Source organism: Bombina bombina, chromosome 4 (assembly GCF_027579735.1).
Source record: "Bombina bombina isolate aBomBom1 chromosome 4, aBomBom1.pri, whole genome shotgun sequence".
NCBI lineage: Eukaryota > Metazoa > Chordata > Amphibia > Anura > Bombinatoridae > Bombina > Bombina bombina.
In genome coordinates, this window is record NC_069502.1 from 548,138,198 (window position 1) to 548,161,824 (window position 23,627).

The following is a 23,627-nucleotide window of genomic DNA, read 5'->3' on the forward strand; positions in this document are numbered from 1 at the left end:
CAAGATCAATACAGCACTGCATGATATGAGAGTTTTGTTACACTTACACTGTGTGCATTGTATTTTATAAATCTTTACACTTCAGATTGGGTCCTTTCAGTATTATTACATTTAAAGCATTGCAATTTCTATTTTATATTTTAATACATTAAGATCCAACTTTGATTTTACAAATTAGGATTATGTTTTGGAAGTTTCTATGTTTGTTTAACAAATTAGGATAGTAATTTGTATATTTCTGTGTATCAATTAGCAACTTACATTGCACTTTGTATTTTCTCTATTGTAAAAATAAAACGCAGCTTCAGAAAGTGGGAGGGATGGGGGAGTTCCCATGGTATGCCTGAAACTCATAGTCTTACTGAATTATCTTGGCAGCTGTATGCAGGTGAACTTTGCTCGAAAGGAAAGAAAACTAATATATACTAAACTAAAGGCAAAAGCTAAATTAAAGTGAGAACATTTCAGTTTAATTTGTAAGTGAGGCAAACTGAGTCTTTACATCAGCCCCTGGTCTTCTACAGTTACCTTCTCTCTACCCTGTGAAATTTTGTATCTCAGAGAGCTTCATTACTTTCTCTAGAAGACATCTCTCATTTCTCTGGGATTTCCAGATTCCTTTCTTATAGAACTTAGTCACAGTTCAGCCCCTGTGAAGTATGCACTATAATTTCTCTCCATACTAGAGAATCTTTGCTTATCAGTCCCATATAAAGTAATGAAGCTTTTTGGGAAACTAAAGCTGTCCGTTTTTTAAGTTTTATTTTAAATATATGAAATACAAAGTGCAATGTAATTTGTAAAAAATACACAAAAATATACACAGTATGAACCTAATTTGTTAGTTGCACAGAAACTATGAAAGCATAATCAGTATTTGTAACATCTCAATCCTAAATACACTGCTGCATACAAAATAAAATAGAAAATGTTTGAATGTAATAAAATTTAATTTGAAGTGTAAAGAAATATATAATACAAAGAACTGTCATGCAGTGCTATATTGCACTGGGCTTGTCTCTCCTCCACATACAGAAATGCAGGGAATGCCCCTTGGAGAGGCATAACAAAATCTGCATTTTAAGAATTTCACTAGAGATCTAACAATGCTGGAGGATCATTTTAGAACATCAGGCCCTAAATGAGAATAAACCTGAAATTATACTGCCTTACATGTTTGTAAATTTTAAGTTATGATATTTCTGGTAGTAGCACTGATACAATTTTTCTTGGTGTAAATAGATCTATGTAGTTTTTTTGTTTTCTATTTCATTGGTCTAGTTTTCAAATTATTAAATGCAATAAAAATATTGACTGACTCTAAAAAGTAATAAGAAATTAATGGATGGTTATAAAAAATAGAGAATAAGACACAGTCGGGAAGGCTATTATATATATTTTTAGCAAGACTCCCAGCTGAATATATGCTTTCTGGTGACACAACTTATTGGCTACAAACGTGCACAGAGGGAATGGCTGCAAAATCAGGGCTTTCTGAAGGCCGTCTAGTGCCTTGCAATGCACTACATGGCATGTTTTTTTTTTTTTAAAGGACAAGAGAAGAAAATAATAATGCTTGGAGCAAACAAATTTACCTCCCCATGCACTAGCACCCGAAGAGGCGGAAGCAGGAGCTGGCTGTGCACCACCAGCGTAGTCTGGCTGCAGATCTAGAAGATCACTGGATAGTTTAGATGAACTGTATGAAAAAGAAACCGGAATAATTACTGCTGCTTCAACAAAAAAGATCAAATTTATATTTTACACAAAAAACTCAGCATCCATTATAATCTACAGTCATAGTGTGCTCATATATATTAACATTTATTTTAAGATGTTTTACTACCTTAATGGTTATGTACATAATTTAAATATTAGAGCAAAATAAATACCCTCTCACACCAACGGAGAAGCTCTAAGTTAAATTTTGACAAGCTGTGATTTAGAGATTACTTTTTCATCCCAGGTCAAAAAACGTTTCATTTGTTCTGAGAAGCGCACATGATGCAAGTCATGATTTCTTTCATGTAATTGGCAAGAGTCCATGAGCTAGTGACATATAGGATATACAATCCTAACAGGAGGGGCAAAGTTTCCCAAACCTCAAATGCCCTATAAATACACCCCCTCACCAGACCCACAATTCAGTTTTACAAACTTTGCCTCCCTATGGAGGTGGTGAAGTTTGTGCTTGATTTTCTTCTGTGATATGCGCTTCTCAGCTTGTTTGCAGCCTGATTCCCTCTCAGAGTACAGTGAATGTCAGAGGGATGTGAAGGGAGTATCACCTATTGAATTCCTATGGTTTTCCTCGCTGGGAAATCTTTTTATAGGTTCTCCGTTATCGGTCATAGAGATTCATCTCCTACCTCCCTTTTCAGATCGGACTATTTACTCTCATATTCCATTACCTCTACTGATAACCATTTCAGTACTGGTTTGGCTATCTGCTATATGGTTGATGGGTGTCTTTCGGTAAATATATTTTCATTACTTAAGACACTATCAGCTATGGGTTTTGGCACTTCTATGTATTAATGTAAAGTTCTAAATATATGTATTGTACTTAATTTGCCATGAGTCAAGTTTATGTATATTTCCTTTTGCAGACTATCAGTTTCAAATTGGGGAAAACATATTTAGGAAGTTATTTTTTCTTACCTGGGGTATAGTGTTTTCTTAAAAAATTGACTGTTTTCATTAATTTCATGGGCAATTAGGCTTGCGAAGGCCGCAAAATGCTGATTCTTGCCGCAATAATTTTTTTTTGTGCAAAGGTACGTTCGGTGATGCAAATTCGTAATTTCCAACATCTTAGTTGACGCTAGGTTTCCATGCAAGGTTGCGTCTGCCATGATGCGAGTTGCGTCATTTCCGGATGTTGTTTGCGCCAAAAAAAATTCATTTTGTGCTGCGAGTCAATCTTGGCGCAAAATAATTTGATTATTAATCCCCACTTCCTATATGCCTCTTGCCTTTTTCATGCTCTGAGGGCTATGCTGTTTGCATTTTTTTCCCCCATTCCTGAAACTGCCATATAAGGAAATTGATCATTTGCATTATATGTTGTTTTTTCTCTTACATTTGCAAGATGTCTCAATCTGATCCTGTCTCAGAAACCACTGTTGGAACCCTGCTGCCCTGATAACAGTTCTACCCAAAGATTAGTGTATCTGTTGTAAGTTAGCGGAGATTATATCTCCAACCTGTAGTATATAACATTTGTAAGCTTTTACCTGCAGAGAATGTATCCATCAGTATTAGTACAATGCCTGTTTTGTTCCTTCAACATCTAATGTACATGATATCCCTGTGAATATAAAAGATTTTTATTGCTGATGCGATCAGAAGCCTTTGCCTGCTATTCCGCCCTAATAAACGTAAATGGTCCTTTTTAAAACTTCTAATAAAGTTGATGAATTTTCAAATGAACCGACAATATACTGAATTATCCTCCTTTGATGAGGATCTATCCTATTCAGAAAATCCTACCTCAGATATTGACACTGGACAAATCAAATTATCTCTTAAGATGGAGTATATTCGTTCCATGTTAAAAGAAGTGTTGATTACTCTGGATATTGAGGAACTAGTCCTCTTGATACTAAAAACTAGTAAACGTTTAAATTCTGTTTATAAACCTCCTGTGGTTACTCCAGAGGGTTTTCCAGCTCCTGATGCTATCTCCGATATGATTTCAAAGGAATGGAATAGGCCTCATACTTCTTTTATTCCTTCCTCAAGGTTTAAAAAGTTGTATCCTTTGCTAGCAGTTAGATTGGAGTTTTGGGAAAAAATCCCCAAGGTTGATGGGGCTATTTCTACTCTTGCCAAACGTACTACTATTCCTATGGAATATAGTACTTCTTTTAAGGACCCTTTAGATAGGAAACCTGAATCTTATCTAAGGAAAGCTTATTTATATTTCTGGCTATCTTCTCAGGCCTGCCATTTCTATGGCTGATGTTGCAGCTGCATCAACTTTTTGGTTGGAAAGCTTGGCGCAACAGGAAACAGATCCTGATTTGTCTAGCATTGTTAGTTTGCTTCAACATGCTAATCATTTGATCTGTGATAGTATTTTTGATATCATCAAAATTTAATCTATGTCTTTAGCTATTTTAGCTAGAAGAGCTTTGTGGCTCAAATATTGGAATGCTGACCATGGTATCCAAGTCTAGATTACTATCTCTTTCTTTCCAAGGTAACAATTTTATTTGGTTCTCAGTTGGATTCAATTATTTAAACTGTTACTGGAGGGAAGCAAGTTTTTTTTACCTCAGGATAAAAGATCTAAGGGTAAATCTAAAGCTTCTAATTGTTTTCGTTCTTTTCAAACAGAATAAGGAACAGAAAGCCAATCCTTCACCAAAGAATCTGGTTCCATGGAAACCCCTTCTTCAAGTTGGAATAAATCCAAACCTTTTAAGAAACCAAAGCCAGCCCCCAAGTCTGCATGAAGGTGCAGCCCTCATTCCAGCTCAGCTGGTGGGGGGCAGATTAAAATTTTTCCAAACCATTTGGGCAGATTCTGTCCAAAATCAATGGATTGAGAGCATTGTCTCTCAAGGGTATAAATAGGTTTCAGAGTAAGGACCACCTGTGAGAAGCAAATTCAGTGAAAGCTCAGGCCTTTCTGAAGTGGTGTTTCAGATCTAGAGCTTTCAGGGTAATCATACTAGTTCCGTTTCAGGAACAGGGTCTGGGGTTTTATTCAAATCTATTCATGTGTCCAAAGAAAGAAAATTCATTCAGGCCAGTTCTGGATCTGAAAATATTGAACCATTTTGTAAGAGTGCCAAACTTTCAAAATGGTGACTATAAGGACTATTCAGCCTTTTGATCAGCAAAGTCATTATATGTCCACGATAGACTTACAGGATATCTCATATTCGATCATCCAGATCACTATCGTTTTCTGAGATTCTCTTTTCTAGACAAGCATTACCAATTTGTCGCTCTTCCATTTGGCCTTGCGACAGCGTCCAAGATTTTTTTCAAAAGTTCTCGATGCCCCCTACTCTCTGTAATCAGAGAACAGGGTATTGCGGTGTTTCCTTATTTGGACGACATCTTGATACTAGCTCAGTCTTTACATTTTGCCGAATCTCACACAAAATCAACCTAGTGTTGTTTCTTCAAAGACATGGTTAGAGGATCAAATTACCGAAAAGTTACTTGATTCCTCAGACAAGGGTCAACTTTTTAGGGCTTCCAGATAAATTCAGTGACCATGACTCTGTCTCTAACAGAAAAGAGACAAATGAAATTGTATGCTTAAATCAATGGTGCAGGGATTACACAAAGATATCACAATTAATATCCTTAAATCCCAATGTTCAGACTTTCTCTGACTTGGTGGTTAGATCGCCACTGTATAATTCAAGGGGCATCTTTTGTTCGCCCAACCTGGACTGTAATCACAACAGTGCAAGTCTTTTAGGTTGGGGAGCTGTCTGGGGATCTCTGCCAGCACAAGGGGTTTGGAAATCTCAAGAGGCAAGGTTACCAATCAATATTTTAGAACTCTGTGCTATTTTCAGGGCTCTTCAGGTTTGGCCTCTGTTGAAGAGATGAGAACTATTAATCTGTTTTCAGACAGACAATATCACTGTGGCATATGTCAATCATCAGGGTGGGACCTCACAGTCCCCTAGCTATGAAAGAAGTATCTTGGATACTTTCTTGGGTCGGAATCCAGCTCTTGTCTAATTTCTGTGGTACATATCCAGGTTGTAGACAATTTGGAAGCGGATTATCTCAGCCGTCAGGCTTTACATCCGGGGGAGTGGTCTCTCCATCCAGATGTGTTTTTTCAGATTGTTTAGATGTGGGGTCTTCAAGAAATAGATTTGATGGCTTCCCATTCCCATCTAAACAAGAAACTTCCCAGGTACCTGTCCAGGTCCAGGTATCCTCAGGCGGGTAGTCGGTGGATGCGTTAGCAGTTCCTTGGTTTTACCAACCTGCTTATATCTTCCCGCCTCTAGTTCTTCTTCCAAGAGTGATCTCCAAGATCATCATGGAACATTTGTTTGCGTTTCTGGTAGCACCAGCAGCCTCACAGGTTCTGGTATGCGGACCCTTGTCTGGATGTCCAGTTGTCCACCTTGGCCACATCCTTTAAGACCAGACCTTCTGTCTCAAGGACCGTTTTTCCATCAGGATCTCAAATAAATTAATTTGAAGGTGTGGAATGGAACGCTAGTACTTAGTCATAGAGGTTTCTCTGACTCAGTGATTGATACTATGATAAAGGCTCGTAAATCTGTTTCTAGGAAGATTTATTATTGAGTTTGGAAGACTTATATTTCATAGTGTTGTTCCTCATATATTCTCCCTGGCATTCTTTTAGAATTCCTAGAATTTTACAGTTTCATCAGGATGATTTGGATAAAGGTTTGTCTGCAAGTTCCTTGAGGGACAAATCTCTGCCCTTTCTGTTTTATTTCACAAAAAGATTGCTAAGCTTCCTGATATTCACTGTTTTGTTCAGGCTTTGGTCTGTATCAAGCCTGTAATTAAATCAATCTCTCCTCCTTGGAGTCTTAATTTGGTTTCAAAGCTTTACAGGTTCCTCCTTTGGAGCCTATGCATTACTTGGCTATTAAACTACTTTCTTGGAAAGTGTTGTTCCTTTTGGCTATCTCTTCTGCTAGAAAAGTTTCTCAATTATCTGCTCTTTCTTGTGAGTCACCTTTTCTGATTTTTCATCAAGATAAGGCAGTTTGCGCACTTCATTTAAATTTTTACCTAATGTTGTGAATTCTAACAACATTAATAGGGAAATTGTTGTCCCCTCTGTGTCCTAAACCCTAAGAATTATTTGGAGAGATCCTTACATTCTCTGGATGTTGTAAGAGCTTTGAAATATTATGTTGACGCTACTAAAGATTTTAGGAAGACTTCTAGTCTATTTGCTGTATTTTCTGGTTCTAGGAAAGGTCAGAAAGTGTCTGCCATTTCCTTGGCATCTTGGTTAAAGCTTTTGATTCATAAGGTTTATTTGGAGTCGGGTCAAGCCCCGCCTCAGAGAATCACAGCTCATTCTACTAGATCAGTCTCCACTTTGTGGGCTTTTAAGAATGAAGCTTCAGTTGATCAGATTTGCAAATCAGCGACTTGGTCTTCTTTGCATACATTTACTAAATTCTACCGATTTGATGTATTTGCCTCTTCGAAAGCAGTTTTTAGTAGAAAAGTTCTTCAGGCAGCTGTTTCAGTTCGATTCCTCTGCTTATGTTTTGAGGTTTTTTCTTTTCAATTATGAGGAAAAACTTATTTTTTTGTTTGTGTATTTAAATTTTTCAGCAGAAAATGGCTGTTTTTATTTTATCCCTCCATCTCTAGTGACTCTTCAGTGGAGTTCCACATCTTGGGTATTACTATCCCATACGTCACTAGCTCATGGACTCTTGACAATTACATGAAGGAAACATAATTTATGTAAGAACTTACCTGATAAATTAATTTCTTTCTATTGGCGAAAGACCATGAGACACACCCTTTTTTGGTGGTTATGTTTTTTTGTATAAAACACAATTATATTTCCATTTCCTTTTTTTGATGCTTTCTACTCCTTTTTCTATCACCCCACTACTTGGCTATCGTTAACTGAATTGTGGGTGTGGTGAGGGGTGTATTTATAGTCATTTTGAGGTTTGGGAAACTTTTGCCCCTCCTGGTAGGATTGTATATCCCATACATCACTAGCGAATGAACTCTTGCCAATATGAAAGAATGAATTTATCAGGTAAGTTCTTACATAAATTATGTTTTATTACTACAGGATTAATATTAAGAAACTACTCAGAGAATGGCAAACATTATTGAATGGGAAAACAAAAACTCCCTCCATATCTCTCACAGAAGAAAAAAAAAAAAAAAAAAGGATCATAATCTATTGAATTAAAAAAAAAAACAGGGTCAAAACAAACAAACTATAAAACTTGTCCCCAAAATATCTAAGGCAACGTTGAAGGGATAACATTGTAACATGACATTTAGCTACATGGAGACTTTCCAATCCCTGTTAAAAGAAGTACCCACAAACTGAAACCATACTGAGGTCTCCACACTGGAATTTGGTCCCTTAAAAAGGTGTGAAGTAAGATCATCATTAAGGAAAAAAAATGCTATGCCAACCTGATAAATTAATTTCTTTCATGTTGGTGAAAGTTCACAATCCATTACTCCTGGGAATTATACTCCTGGCCACTAGGAGGAGGCAAAAGATTCCCAAAACTCAAAGAACCCTCAAACCTCTCCCACCTTAAGTAGGAAAAGAGCACGAAAAAAGGGAGTAGGGAAAAAAGGAGGTGCAAACTTTAATTCCCCACCAGAAAAAATAAAATAAAAAAATAGTCCAAAATAATGAGCAGGTCAACGCCACAAGAGAAATGAAATTTATCAGGCAAGCATAAATTATATATTTTTTCATACAGGTGGTGACAGTCCATAATCCATTACTCCTGGGTATCTAACGCCCAAGCTGTGGAGTCCACCTGGGGGGGGCAACATTTATACGATGCTTGTCTAGATTATTTGTCTTTTTTAAATTTTATAATATGTAGCCTATTTTGTTATTATTTAAATGCCAAAAGAGAAAAATATATACACTCTAGTAGCTGCTTTGAAAACTTAATCAACAGAAGCCTCATTCTTAAAAGCCCATGATGTTGCAACTGATCTGGAATAATTAACAGTAATCCATTTAGGAGGAGACTGACCTGCCTCGAAGGAGACATGCACTATCCCGTACGGACGATATGTGCAAAAAACAACAACAAAGCATGAGGTTAAAAGTAAAAATAGTGTGCCCAACTCAAAACCTAAATTCTCTATAACAAAAGAAATGACAATAACTAGTAACCACTAGAATATTGGAGGTGCGCCAATAAATTAGAACAAGTGCCAAAAAAGTGTAGATTAGATAGTAATCTCTATATCAATGTAAATTACTAAGCATTATAAAGCTGCTAATCAAAACATAACAAATCCTAGACTAAAGTCCAATGTAAAATATAGGGTAATTGGAAATTATACTCTAAGTTATACTTCACTGAGAAATGGCATAGTACTATACCATAAGATGCCTATAATATATAACAATATGAGAGTAAATCCATTAAAATGCCAGGCAGTCCCTGTAGCAGAAGCTTACAGCAAGGATTCAGTATACAGCAATAGATGAAGAAGCAGCACTCTTCAAAAAATTGTGCATAAATCGCAAAAACTATGTCCTATGAGACAAGGGAGAGAGAGGTGCCAAATAGTGTCACAACCTAGCAACTCATGTATAAGTAGGAGGAGACACAAATGGGTACTCACTAAAGACGTTGCGCATCCAGTGCAATAACTAGCGAGCCGAGGCTTCTGAGCCACTCGGCTGACTGATGTAGCAAGGAAGCAGATTGCCATGGAGCTCCTTTCCGGTATCGTATCTCAACCCACGGTCGCTCGGCTAGTTCAGGTGATCAGGCAGATTAATCTGAAACAGCACAGTGGCCGAGTAACTCGTTACTGTGCAACACATTGTTTTTTACGAGTATTTGATTAAAACGTTTTAACCTACATACCTTGCTCTTCGTTTTGTGGCGCAAAAGGTCCATTCTATAGTAGACCTCCTTAGGAGCCAAATATAGTTTGGCACATTCCACTAAGGTAAAGTCACGTCATCAGAGAGGAGTTCTGTGTTAACCCAGCTGTTCTTGCCTGATCACCTGCACTAGCCAAGCGACCGTGGTTGAGATACGATACCAGAAAGGAGCTCCATGGCTCTCCTGCTTCATCATCCAAGTCCAGCTGAGCGGCTCAGAAGTCTTGGCTCGCCAGTTATTGCACTGGATGTGCAACGTCTTTTGCAAATACCCATTGTGTCTCCTCCTACTTATACCTGAGTTGCTACGTTGTCACACTATTTTGGAGCCCTCTCTCTCCCTTGTCTCATAGGACGTTGTTTGCGATTTATATAACAAAAAGAGCAGGACACAGGGAAATAAAGTTCCAGCACAGGCCAGAGAAATATAAAATGGAGCGCACCAAAAAAAAACTGACATCACATTTCGAGGCTATAAAGTACTTAACTAAAAGGTACACAATAATAGCCAAAAAGAGAAATGAATGACCAAATACATAAACATACATGCACCCAGATTACTGGACACACCCAAATGAAGAAGAATACAGTAGAGGAACTTGAAAATGGAGTATACACCCTCATAGGCTTGTGACTAACTCCCATAAGGCATAATTGTGCCACTACCCAATTCCTCCCAAAACATCCATCCATCCAACAAACAGTAGCTCTATGAGGAAAATGGTCCTCAAATCAGTCTGAGGACATCTTTCATGTAAGAAAATATGAAGCTCCTAACATTTTTCACCTTCCTCCAGCGGAGGCAAAAACAAGACTAGCTTCCGGTAAGATGGAGGGGTTTGAAGGCTTTTGGATTTTTAGGCATTCTTTTGCCTCCTCCTAGTGGCCAGGAGTATAAATCCTAGGATTAATGAACTGTGGACTCTCACCACCTATATTACAGAAAGTTACAAGTCCAGATTATGAGTGCAGATGGAATAATAATAAAAAAAAATGGTCTAAATATAGAAAAATGGAAATTGAAGCAAAAAGTGTCTTAGGGTTCTGAAAATGTTTTTATTTTTAATAGTGATTGTCCTATAGGCAGACCTTAGGGATTAAACAACTAACTAGAAGAGAAACCGTTAAATTGGAGTACAAAAATGAAAAAAAAAAACCAAACAAACAAAAACCTTGAGACGAGAGATCAAGATGCAGGGGAAAAAAATGTTTATGTAAAGCACCTGCAGACAGGTGTGATGAGATCTGTAAACAAAACGCTTTTAATGACAGAGTGAGCCATCCATAACGGAGCATTGCTTATCTTGTTTTATCTTGTGAAGGAATACTAGGAAGAATTATGGTAATACTAGGAAGGAATTTAGGTACCACCCTTTGGAATAGATTATGCAATGGCTGAAGAAGTCTGCCAAAGAAATGTGTTCCCCCCTCTGGGCTAGAATATACAGCAAGAACCTGATAACGTTCTTAGAATTTGTGTATAAAAGAATTTAATTTGCCCCCTACAGTATGTAAGCTACTGCAGTGCTGCTGTCTGCTGTAACTATCTCTTGCTGATAGAGTAGAAGACGACAGATTATTCAGAGAGCTACAATGCATTAAGCATCAAGACTCCTCTCTTGAGTGCAATAGCCCTTGCAATAGCAATCTCCTCCCCCAAACAGATATATATCTGGAATGACGTGTTTGTGGTGAACATTTCCCAGTTGTGATGATGAAGACAGGGTCTGGCTACAAGTCATCATACAACTGAAGGTGTGATTGATCCTTAAGAGTGCAGTCCTTAAGTAAAGGCATGATAAGTCCTCTTCTCAGTGCTGGAGGTAATGAAACCAGGATGATTTAAATAGTAGAAGGAGTGATTGATACTGCCTTAAGAGATGAGTCCAGAATGATTTCCAAGAAGGTGACCCTGGTAGAAGTGACCAGCAAGCTATTTTGGAGTTAATTATCCACCACCTGTGTAGCTGAAAAAATCTGCAGCAAAGTGGTTGTGTGAGGCAGTGCTGGTCTTCAGGACAAGGCAGCTGACTAGATAGGCGAGACTTAGATACCCAGTAGCTTCATCATGGCAAGTACTGTGTTGGGAATCTTGGTAAGCACCTGGAGCTAAAGCTACAATAAAGAAATCGATCACAAACTGAAAATGTTGGTTGCTGAACAGAAGCAAAGTGGGATTAATGGTAGATAGGTATCCATCAGACTTCATGGTGCTCAGAATTGTTAAGATGCTACTGGAGTCTAGAATTGAACAGAAACAATGTTTCCTGCTAGGCAATAGGCAGCACAAATTGTGGTTAATAAAAGTCTTATTCTTAGCTGTACAGGAGCATAGTATTACTTTTTCTAGCAAGGTGGAAGCTCCAGCACAGTGTCCATCACAGCTCAACAAAGAAGAAATTCTGATGGAATTGGAGAGAGTAGAAACTTGTTGATATGCAAAAATGTCAGCAGATTGGAGGGGCAGAAAAGTTGCAGAATATTGCCTTCTAAAACATGGCTTAAAAGGGACAGTCAAGTCAAAATTAAACCTTCATGATTTAGATAGGATATAGACTTTTAATAAAACGTTTACTTTTATCATCAAATTTGCATTGTTCTCTTGATATTCTTTGTTTAAAGCTAAACCTAGGTAGGCTCATATGCTAATTTCCAAGCCCTTGAAGGCTGCCTCTTATCTCAGTGCATTTTGACAGTTTTTACAACTAGACAGCGCTAGTTCATGTGGGCCATATAGATAATATTGTTACTTATTAGAGGGCACTGGCTAAAAAACAAGTCTGTTAAAATAACTGAAATAAGGGGGCAGTCTGCAAAGTCTTAGATACAAGGTAATCAAAGAGGTAAAAAGTATATGACTATAACTAATGGGCAATAAAGGGATTATCTATCTTTTTAAACAATAAAAAGTCTGGAGTAAACTGTCCCTTTAATATTAAACCAAAGATAATCATCTCTTTATGTGCTTTTACAATAAACACAAGAGAAAAATAAATTGTAATTGAGTTTCAATACAGCCCTTACTAGGGGAGGTGATGTTATTTTAGAGTTGAAAGTAGCCAAGAAAATAAATAAAAAATAAAAAAAACACACATTTTAAACTGTCAGTCTCACAGAGCCATCTTTAATTAATTCTTCAAATAACGTATGCTTCATGGAAAAAGGCTCAAGCTTGGTAAGATTATACAATATCACTTAATAAATGTACGCCAATATATTTTCATTTTTTATACTACTAAATATTTACCAAATTGGTGATGCTGTTACTGGACGTGAGCAAAAAGATCAACAGGTGGAGATGTGTCTACAGTTTTAGATGGGGTGGTGTTTGGAGAAGTGACAGTTGTAGCTGGAGAAGACTAGAACACAAAAACACAAATTAGTATATATTAACATGAAATTGTAGGTTGTAATTCGAGTCAGAAAGAATTGTTCAGTAATGTTTGATTGATTTTAAAAAAAAAAGGAAAACAAATTAACTTTTTTCTTTTCTTATTTGGACTAAATATCACTTAAGAACAGTAAAGCAGTTTTTTTTTTCTTTTTTCCTTTTTTTTTGCCTCAGAAGGAGACCAAATAGCTAAATAGCAGATCTGGTCAACCATTGCCTCTTTCCTCAATGGCTACTTCCTCCCTTATCCGTTCACCCCATTCCCACTAATTCCAACTAGTTGAATTCTATATCAAAAAACAATTATGTGGTGTCCTTTTCCCAAATAACACATAATAAAATAAAAATAAAAAAGGGGAGGGGGGGCGTCCTACTAGTTCACATTTACCACATTGATAAGTAAACATAAATTATCTTACTAGTTAAATCCAAGATTTTTCCATTATCCTCTTAGATTGGCTTTGATTATAAAAATATAGTTTTTAAAAGGATATATAATTAACGTTTGTGTAACAATATCTAATGACTTTATGTAATCTTCCCATTTCCCAAAAAAATTAATATTTTCTATTCCTGCTTGTACATTAACTTGCTCCAGCCAGAGAGGATATAATACTAGATTTTTAAATTCCGAAAATTTGGGTTCTCGATTAGATTTACAATTCTTTAAAATCAATTTCCTACCAAGAAGAATAGCTATATTCAACAAGGAGGTAATATTTCCAATGTCCTTATAAGTTGTTAGAAAAAAAAGTCAGTCTGCATAGAAAAATGAATAAATCTTAATTTTGTTTGCTTAGAAAGAGAGCTACTCCAAAACCTCTGTATTTTTAGGCAATACCAAAAATAGTAGGGTTGCACCGATACCGATACTAGTATCGGTATCGGTACAGATACCAAGTATTTGCATGAGTACTTGTACTCGTGCAAATGCACCAATACTTAAACCAATACCTCCACTTCCTACCCATATGCTATCTTGTGGCGTTTTTTCAAACTGCATGTTCCCATTTCATTTTAAACTGGAGTTGAGACTAAACTAAAAATTGTTTACTACTGTTCTGCCAATACAAATTGATGTTATTTGTATTATTGTAGGAGAGATCACTGTACCTCGTTCAGACAAACCCCTGAAGTACTGGGCAGTTAATAAACAGATTTCCAGCTCTGGCTAAAATGGCCCAAAAATATATTTCTGCATCATGCAGTAGTGTGGAAAGTGAAAGTGTTCAACTTAGAGTCGAACCTCCATACAAATGTCACCTTTATGTTATATAACAGCCCTACAACCCAATTGTATCACCCCTTTAAATGTAATATTTTATTGTAATATTTTTTATTTATAAACCTGTTCAGTGAACTTTGTGACAAATAAAACGTATTATTTCATAATGTCTTTTGAATTACAGTCCTTTAATTATTTAAGATTTCTTCTTTATAATTATAGTCTGTATTGTGCTTGGTAAACTGTCACATGACATTAAAAAAAAAGTATCGGTAATTGGTATCAGCGAGTATTTGAAAACAAGTATCGGTACTTGTACTCGGTCATAAAAAAATGGTATTGGTGCAACCCTAAAAAATAGTGAATGAGATCTGCAAATCTATATTTACGATTTACACATAGCAATTTCTCATTCTCCTTGCTCCAATATGACAGAGACCTTGGCATAATATAGATCTGATATAGCATCTTAAATTGCTGTTCTCTGTATAATTCCCCCAGCACAGTAAAGCAGTTTTAATCAAAACTACAGTACAATGGAGAAAAGTAAAAGGACAACACTTTCTCTTAATGTCCACCAAAGCCTTTTAATGAGTACATTAAAAGTATGAAAGAGAGCAAAACGCAATGTCAAATTATTTTTGACAATTGTAGACTGTTAGTGTACACTCAGACTTACACGTATGGTTTCTTAAAATTGATTTTTTCAAATTAACTGCTATAATACAAATACTGTTGTAGGTGTTTAGATTGAGCAAGACCTAAAAAAAACATTAGCTGAAAACAAGGTGTGCTGCCAACATGCATTTTGTAAATGGCTTCAATTAATCCACCAGATACCTTTTTGTGCAAACCGTATTATACAATTTATTTTACTCAGAAAACGAAATCATGCTGTTCAACAGAAAATGATTGAGTAGGAAAAATAAATCTTATTTACCTTGCCCACAGGAGATCCAGACCTGAAGTCACACAAAACAAAAGACATGCATAATAAATTAAAAACAAAAATCTTTTAAATGCATTTACATTTTGTAAATTTAATGAGACCGATTTATATGGCACACCTGGCTGTTCTGTAAAATATTTTATAAAATGATAGGAACAATGAATAATTAAAGGCATCAATAAAGCAAAAAAAGGGAAAAACATAATTTATGTAAGAACTTACCTGATAAATTCATTTCTTTCATATTAGCAAGAGTCCATGAGCTAGTGACGTATGGGATATACATTCCTACCAGGAGGGGGCAAAGTTTCCCAAACCTCAAAATGCCTATAAATACACCCCCTCACCACACCCACAATTCAGTTTAACGAATAGCCAAGAAGTGGGGTGATAAAAAAGTGCGAAAGCATATAAAATAAGGAATTGGAATAATTGTGCTTTATACAAAATCATAACCACCACAAAAAAAGGGCGGGCCTCATGGACTCTTGCTAATATGAAAGAAATGAATTTATCAGGTAAGTTCTTACATAAATTATGTTTTCTTTCATGTAATTAGCAAGAGTCCATGAGCTAGTGACGTATGGGATAATGACTACCCAAGATGTGGATCTTTCCACACAAGAGTCACTAGAGAGGGAGGGATAAAATAAAGACAGCCAATTCCTGCTGAAAATAATCCACACCCAAAATAAAGTTTAACGAAAAACATAAGCAGAAGATTCAAACTGAAACCGCTGCCTGAAGTACTTTTCTACCAAAAACTGCTTCAGAAGAAGAAAATACATCAAAATGGTAGAATTTAGTAAAAGTATGCAAAGAGGACCAAGTTGCTGCTTTGCAGATCTGGTCAACCGAAGCTTCATTCCTAAACGCCCAGGAAGTAGAAACTGACCTAGTAGAATGAGCTGTAATCCTATGAGGCAGAGTTTTACCCGACTCAACATAGGCAAGATGAATTAAAGATTTCAACCAAGATGCCAAAGAAATGGCAGAAGCTTTCTGGCCTTTTCTAGAACCGGAAAAGATAACAAATAGACTAGAAGTCTTACGGAAAGATTTCGTAGCTTCAACATAATATTTCAAAGCTCTAACAACATCCAAAGAATGCAACGATTTCTCCTTAGAATTCTTAGGATTAGGACATAATGAAGGAACCACAATTTCCCTACTAATGTTGTTGGAATTCACAACTTTAGGTAAAAATTCAAAAGAAGTTCGCAACACCCGCCTTATCCTGATGAAAAATCAGAAAGGAGACTCACAAGAAAGAGCAGATAATTCAGAAACTCTTCTGGCAGAAGAGATGGCCAAAAGGAACAAAACTTTCCAAGAAAGTAATTTAATGTCCAATGAATGCATAGGTTCAAACGGAGAAGCTTGAAGAGCTCCCAGAACCAAATTCAAACTCCAAGGAGGAGAAATTGACTTAATGACAGGTTTTATACGTACCAAAGCTTGTACAAAACAATGAATATCAGGAAGAATAGCAATCTTTCTATGAAAAAGAACTGAAAGAGCAGAGATTTGTCCTTTCAAAGAACTTGCGGACAAACCCTTATCTAAACCATCCTGAAGAAACTGTAAAATTCTCGGTATTCTAAAAGAATGCCAAGAAAAATCATGAGAAAGACACCAAGAAATATAAGTCTTCCAGACTCTATAATATATCTCTCGAGATACAGATTTACGAGCCTGTAACATAGTATTAATGACAGAGTCAGAGAAACCTCTTTGACCAAGAATCAAGCGTTCAATCTCCATACCTTTAAATTTAAGGATTTCAGATCCTGATGGAAAAAGGGACCTTGTGACAGAAGGTCTGGTCTTAACGGAAGAGTCCACGGTTGGCAAGAGGCCATCCGGACAAGATCCGCATACCAAAACCTGTGAGGCCATGCCGGAGCTACCAGCAGAACAAACGAGCATTCCTTCAGAATCTTGGAGATTACTCTTGGAAGAAGAACTAGAGGCGGAAAGATATAGGCAGGATGATACTTCCAAGGAAGTGATAATGCATCCACTGCCTCCGCCTGAGGATCCCGGGATCTGGACAGATACCTGGGAAGTTTCTTGTTTAGATGGGATGCCATCAGATCTATTTCTGGAAGTTCCCACATTTGAACAATCTGAAGAAATACCTCTGGGTGAAGAGACCATTCGCCCGGATGCAACGTTTGGCGACTGAGATAATCCGCTTCCCAATTGTCTATACCTGGGATATGAACCGCAGAGATTAGACAGGAGCTGGATTCCGCCCAAACCAAAATTCGAGATACTTCTTTCATAGCCAGAGGACTGTGAGTCCCTCCTTGATGATTGATGTATGCCAAAGTTGTGACATTGTCTGTCTGAAAACAAATGAACGATTCTCTCTTCAGAAGAGGCCAAAACTGAAGAGCTCTGAAAATTGCACGGAGTTCCAAAATATTGATCGGAAATCTCACCTCCTGAGATTCCCAAACTCCTTGTGCTGTCAGAGATCCCCACACAGCTCCCCAACCCGAGAGACTTGCATCTGTTGAAATTACAGTCCAGGTCGGAAGCACAAAAGAAGCCCCCTGAATTAAACGATGGTGATCTGTCCACCATGTTAGAGAGTGTCGAACAATCGGTTTTAAAGATATTGTTTGAGATATCTTCGTGTAATCCTTGCACCATTGCTTCAGCATACAGAGCTGAAGAGGTCGCATGTGAAAACGAGCAAAGGGGATCGCGTCCGATGCAGCAGTCATAAGACCTAGAATTTCCATGCATAAGGCTACCGAAGAGAATGATTGTGACTGAAGGTTTCGACAAGCTGCAATCAATTTTAGACGTCTCTTGTCTGTTAAAGACAGAGTCATGGACACTGAATCCATCTGGAAACCCAGAAAGGTTACCCTTGTCTGAGGAATCAAAGAACTTTTTGGTAAATTGATCCTCCAACCATGATCTTGAAGAAACAACACAAGTCGATTCGTATGAGATTCTGCTAAATGTAAAGACTGAGCAAGTACCAAGATATCGTCCAAATAAGGAAATACCACAATACCCTGTTCTCTGATTACAGATAGAAGGGCACCGAGAACCTTTGAAAAAATTCTTGGAGCTGTCGCTAGGCCAAACGGCAGAGCCACAAACTGGTAATGCTTGTCCAGAAAAGAGAATCTCAGGAACTGATAATGATCTGGATGAATCGGAATATGCAGATATGCATCCTGTAAATCTATTGTGGACATATAATTCCCTTGCTGAACAAAAGGCAAGATAGTCCTTACAGTTACCATTTTGAACGTTGGTATTCGTACATAACGATTCAATATTTTTAGATCCAGAACTGGTCTGAAGGAGTTCTCCTTCTTTGGTACAATGAAGAGATTTGAATAAAACCCCATCCCCTGTTCCAGAACTGGAACTGGCATAATTACTCCAGTCAACTCTAGATCTGAAACACATTTCAGAAATGCTTGAGCTTTTACTGGATTTACTGGGACACGGGAAAGAAAAAATCTCTTTGCAGGAGGTCTCATCTTGAAACCAATCCTGTACCCTTCCGAAACAATGTTCTGAATCCAAAGATTGTGAACAGAATTGATCCAAATTTCTTTGAAAAAAACGTAACCTGCCCCCTACCAGCTGAGCTGGAATGAGGGCCGCACCTTCATGTGGACTTAGAAGCAGGCTTTGCCTTTCTAGCTGGCTTGGATTTATTCCAGACTGGAGATGGTTTCCAAACTGAAACTGCTCCTGAGGATGAAGGATCAGGCTTTTGTTCTTTGTTGAAACGAAAGGAACGAAAACGATTATTAGCCCTACTTTTACCTTTAGATTTTTTATCCTGTGGTAAAAAAGTTCCTTTCCCACCAGTAACAGTTGAAATGATGGAATCCAACTGAGAACCAAATAACTTGTTACCCTGGAAAGAAATAGAAAGTAAAGTTGATTTAGAAGCCATATCAGCATTCCAAGTTTTAAGCCATAAAGCTCTTCTAGCTAAAATAGCTAGAGACATAAACCTGACATCAACTCTGATAATATCAAAAATGGCATCACAGATAAAATTATTAGCATGCTGTAGAAGAATAATAATATCATGAGAATCACGATGTGTTACTTGTTGCGCTAAAGTTTCCAACCAAAAAGTTGAAGCTGCAGCAACATCAGCCAAAGATATAGCAGGTCTAAGAAGATTACCTGAACACAGATAAGCTTTTCTTAGAAAGGACTCAATTTTCCTATCTAGAGGATCCTTAAAGGAAGTACCATCTGACGTAGGAATAGTAGTACGTTTAGCAAGGGTAGAAATAGCCCCATCAACTTTAGGGATTTTGTCCCAAAATTCCAATCTGTCAGACGGCACAGGATATAAATGCTTAAAACGTTTAGAAGGAGTAAATGAATTACCCAATTTATCCCATTCTTTGGAAATTACTGCAGAAATAGCATTAGGAACAGGAAAAACTTCTGGAATAACCACAGGAGCTTTAAATACCTTATCCAAAACGTTTAGAATTAGTATCAGGAGGACCAGAATCCTCTATTTCTAAAGCAATTAGTACTTCTTTAAGTAAAGAACGAATAAATTCCATTTTAAATAAATATGAAGATTTATCAGCATCAACCTCAGAGACAGAATCCTCTGAACCAGAGGAGTCATCAGAATCAGAATGATGATGTTCATTTAAAAATTCATCTGTAGGGAGAGAAGTTTTAAAAGATTTTTTACGTTTACTAGAAGGAGAAATAACAGACATAGCCTTCTTTATGGATTCAGAAACAAAATCTCTTATATTATCAGGAACATTCTGCACCTTAGATGTTGAAGGAACTGCAACAGGCAATGGTACTTTACTAAAGGAAATATTATCTGCTTTAACAAGTTTGTCATGACAATCAATACAAACAACAGCTGGAGAAATGGCTACCAAAAGTTTACAGCAGATGCACTTAGCTTTGGTAGATTCAGTACTTGACAGCGATTTTCCTGTAGTATCTTCTGACTCAGATGCAACGTGAGACATCTTGCAATATGTAAGAGAAAAAACAACATATATATAAAGCAAAATTGATCAAATTCCTTACATGACAGTTTCAGGAATGGGAAAAAATGCCAAGAACAAGCCTCTAGCAACCAGAAGCAATAAAAAATGAAACTTAAATAATTGAGGAGACTAAAGCGACGCCCATATTATTTGGCGCCTAAATGCTTTTGGCGCCAAAATGACGCCATATCCGGAACGCCGACATCTTTGGCGCGAAATAACGTCAAAAAATGACGTAACTTCCGGCGACACGTATGATGCCGGAAACGGAAATAGAATTTTGCGCCAAAAAAGTCCGCGCCAAAAATGACGTAATAAAAAGAGGCATTTTCAGCCCCCGCGAGCCTAATAGCCCACCGGGAAGAGTCAAATTTTTGAAGGTAAGAAAAAATGAATAAATCAAAAAATGCATTATCCCAAATATGAAACTGACTGTCTGAAAATAAGGAAAGTTGAACATTCTGAGTCAAGGCAAATAAATGTTTGAATACATATATTTAGAACTTTATAAACAAAGTGCCCAACCATAGCTTGGAGTGTCACAGAAAATAAGACTTACTTACCCCAGGACACTCATCTACATATAGCAGATAGCCAAACCAGTACTGAAACGAGAATCAGCAGAGGTAATGGTATATATAAGAGTATATCGTCGATCTGAAAAGGGAGGTAAGAGATGAATCTCTACGACCGATAACAGAGAACCTATGAAATAGACCCCGTAGAAGGAGATCACTGCATTCAAATAGGCAATACTCTTCTCACATCCCTCTGACATTCACTGCACGCTGAGAGGAAAACCGGGCTCCAACTTGCTGCGGAGCGCATATCAACGTAGAATCTAGCACAAACTTACTTCACCACCTCCATCGGAGGCAAAGTTTGTAAAACTGAATTGTGGGTGTGGTGAGGGGTGTATTTATAGGCATTTTGAGGTTTGGGAAGCTTTGCCCCTCCTGGTAGGAATGTATATCCCATACGTCACTAGCTCATGGACTCTTGCTAATTACATGAAAGAAACACAAACAACATTTAAAATGTATTTTAATTTATATAAACATTTTTTATTTATTTAAAGTGTTTGATTGAAATACGTCAGCAGGTGCTCAAATTCATATACAATGCTTGTTTAATTTTTAAAATAATGTGAAGTATCAATAAGCAAAGCATTAGACTAGAACTAGTTCCAATTGAAACATGCATAAGTGTGTGTGCGTGTCTAGGATTTTGCTCTCTGTAGTTATATGCAGATACATTTTTCCAGTGGGAAGGCAAAATTTATATTTATAAATTATTTATGGGATATATATATATATAATTATTTGTTTTCTTGTATATATAGTGATCCCCTTTCCTTACCTCAGCAAATAAGCACATGTATGATTGGATATCTAATTTTATGCTATTTTCGCACAGTATTGTGTATATTCTGAATTTCCTTGTTATCAAGACTTTTTGACAGTCTTGTTGTATTATTCATGTTTGTAGACAAGAATTCATGTACTGCTAAAGTAATGCTTATCCTATAATTATGTTTCTTTGATCAACAAGATTTATAGCGCCAGACAGATCCTTTACTCCTTGAACCAAACTATTGTGCAATCTGATTCAAAATGTTTTTGCAAAGGGAATACATCCATTTTATCTCTCTTCTTTCATTTTAACTGAAACAAGAAAAATGTTAACGGCTTACCCATCACTGTGAAATCCAAAAGCAGCATAAACACAAAAGGAAGACAGACATTGTGTTTAATAGATGCTAAGGTAACCTCTATTTTCAAAAACAAAACTGAGTCTAAATTGCAGATATGTGGCATTTATGGAATCCCTTTAAATGATTGACTTTAAGAGTATCTGTTCGTTAGTTACATTTTCTATTAAGCAAGGTCATTTCATAACATTCAATGGATTTGCAACAGAATAAAAAAAAAAACGAGATGGTACATTGACACATTCATAATAAAGAGCAAGTGCACACTTTGTTACATTACTATTCCTCTCAGCAAACCCTTTTTAAAGCAAAAATGGTAAAAATGTGTTTATTGTTGGCGCTTCTCCCAAAAATTTAAATCAGTTACCCTTGGCTGCTAATAATTTTACACTCTAGAGCAGTGATTTGCAACCTTTTTTTTTGCCGTGGCACACTTTTTTACATTAAAAAATCCTGCGGCACACCACCATCCAAAATTTTACAAAATCACACTTTGTAACCTAATACAGGATATATATATATACACACACACATATATATATATATATATATATATATATATATATATATATATATATATATATATATATATATATATATATATATATATATATATATATATATATACATATACATACATACACACTGTACTGTGCTGTCATGCCATGCCTCCTACAAACTATACATGACATATTGACATTCATTCACAATCATAATGATTGTCTGTGAATGAATGTCAATGTCATGGTTGTAAATGATGCCTGATGAGCCTGTCACATACCTCCCAATATTTCAAAATTTGAAAGAGGGACACCCCCTCACTGTTGTCAGTCTGCCGTGGCACACTTGAGGATCTCTCACGGCACACTGGTTGAAAAACACTGCTCTAGAGTGTATTATATTGTTTACAAACAGCTCTTTTACGTTTATTTTGCCATTTGAGATAGCTAATTTTGCTTGTTGAAACCACCACCTATACTGAAAATATGAATACTTTTGTATTCTCTGCAAAAAAGCTATGCAAACAAAAGGCAACAAGCAGCAATCAAGTTCCCAGTAAACAGGTAATAAATGGTCCTTTTCAGTTGCTCCCTCAAAGTATTGACCATTGTGTAGAGAAAACAAAATTTATGCTTACCTGATAAATTTCTTTCTTTTGCGATGTACCGAGTCCACGGATTCATCCTTACTTGTGGGATATTGTCCTTCCTAACAGGAAGTAGAAAGAGAGCACCACAGCAGAGCTCCACCCCCCAGTCATTCGACCGAAGGCCAAGGAAGAAAAGGAGAAACTATAAGGTGCAGAGGTGACTGAAGTTTTCAATAAAAAAAATACTATCTGTCTTGATAGACAGGGCGGGCCGTGGACTCGGTACATCGCAAAAGAAAGAAATTTATCAGGTAAGCATAAATTTTGTTTTCTTTTGCATGATGTACCGAGTCCACGGATTCATCCTTACTTGTGGGATACCAATATCAAAGCTTTAGGACACAGATGAAGGGAGGGACAAGACAGAAACCTAAATGGAAGGCACCACTGCTTGCAAAACCTTTCTCCCAAAAATAGCCTCCGAAGAAGCAAAAGTATCAAATTTGTAAAATTTTGAAAAGGTATGGAGCGAAAACCAAGTCGCAGCCTTACAAATCTGTTCAACAGAAGCATCATTTTTAAAAGCCCATGTGGAAGCTACCGCTCTAGTAGAATGAGCTGTAATCCTTTCAGGAGGCT

At 36.9% G+C, this 23,627-nt stretch overlaps 1 protein-coding gene across 1 annotated transcript in view; it reads right to left on the reverse strand.

Annotated features, from left to right (window-relative positions):
* Positions 1-23,627, reverse strand: part of SNAP91 (synaptosome associated protein 91) — a 466,999-nt gene that overhangs the window by 116,101 nt on the left and 327,271 nt on the right. The window contains exons 11-14 of the mRNA XM_053710488.1: positions 15,155-15,176; positions 12,871-12,957; positions 6,054-6,060; positions 1,596-1,733 (exon numbers count right to left, since the gene is read on the reverse strand). Of these exons, the coding sequence (XP_053566463.1) occupies positions 1,596-1,733; positions 6,054-6,060; positions 12,871-12,957; positions 15,155-15,176 (254 nt within the window). The remainder of the gene's footprint in view (positions 1-1,595; positions 1,734-6,053; positions 6,061-12,870; positions 12,958-15,154; positions 15,177-23,627) is intronic.